The sequence below is a fragment of the Morone saxatilis genome, unplaced genomic scaffold (assembly GCF_004916995.1).
Source record: "Morone saxatilis isolate NCDOM2014 unplaced genomic scaffold, NCSU_SB_2.0 Contig15, whole genome shotgun sequence".
In the NCBI taxonomy this organism is placed as follows: Eukaryota; Metazoa; Chordata; class Actinopteri; family Moronidae; genus Morone; species Morone saxatilis.
The window spans coordinates 14,769,760-14,770,582 of NW_023339707.1; the positions used below are offsets into that span (position 1 = coordinate 14,769,760).

The 823-nt window shown below is 42.5% G+C and overlaps 1 protein-coding gene across 1 annotated transcript in view; it reads left to right on the forward strand.

The window, feature by feature from the left end:
- cacna2d3a (calcium channel, voltage-dependent, alpha 2/delta subunit 3a) overlaps window positions 1-823 on the forward strand; it is a 107,933-nt gene that overhangs the window by 74,726 nt on the left and 32,384 nt on the right. Inside the window, exons 17-18 of the mRNA XM_035656128.1 lie at window positions 169-252; window positions 351-422. Coding sequence (XP_035512021.1) covers window positions 169-252; window positions 351-422 — 156 coding nt within the window. The remainder of the gene's footprint in view (window positions 1-168; window positions 253-350; window positions 423-823) is intronic.

Genomic DNA, 823 nt, shown 5'->3' on the forward strand with positions numbered 1-823 from the left:
TGTTTTTTGACATTTTAATAACTAATATAATATATAATCAAGAAAAAATACTTTCACAAAAATGATTAGTTGCAGCCCTACTAGGATGCAGTATACTTTTTGTATTTAATCTTCTTAAGTATCTCTATCTGTGCTTGCATGTGTGTTTACATGGGCCTATGCGTCCAGTACGGAGATGGCAAGAAGCGAAGGAAGCCAAACTACAGCAGTGTGGATCTGTCTGAGGTGGAATGGGAGGATAAGGATGACACGGTGAGACACTTGTAATAAATCTACACTAAATATCATCACATCACCCCCCTCAGTAAAAATCTGATGTTTGAGATTTGATATGTGCTTTGTGCTACTAGCTGAGAAATGCCATGGTCAACAGGAAGACAGGGACCTTCTCCATGGAGGTGAAGAAGAGTGTTGACAAAGGGGTGAGGAATCCAAAAATTCAGAAATGCAGAAACACACACAAACAAGCACTTTTCTGAGGGTCCAAAAGGGTGTTCCAGGGAAAGTACTCAGCAGGGAGAATCCACTCTTCCAAGGCGTTGTTACACTTGGCACAGTGATGTACAGGATTGACTTGGGGATTTTGTTTCAGATTTTGTTTGCTCTGCATGCATGGGTGTGTGACTGTCTGTGTGTGTGAGCCCCTTATCTCCACCAAGCACATGTTGCTGAATACGGGAGAGACAGCAGCCCAATGATTCTCTTTTACTACTTGCCTTTCTGAGAGAGAAAGCATTCAGGTGTGAGTGTGTGTGTGTGTGAGTGAGTGAGTGTGTGTGTGTGTGTGTGTGTGTGTGTGTGTGTGTGCATGCATTTTCAAAGC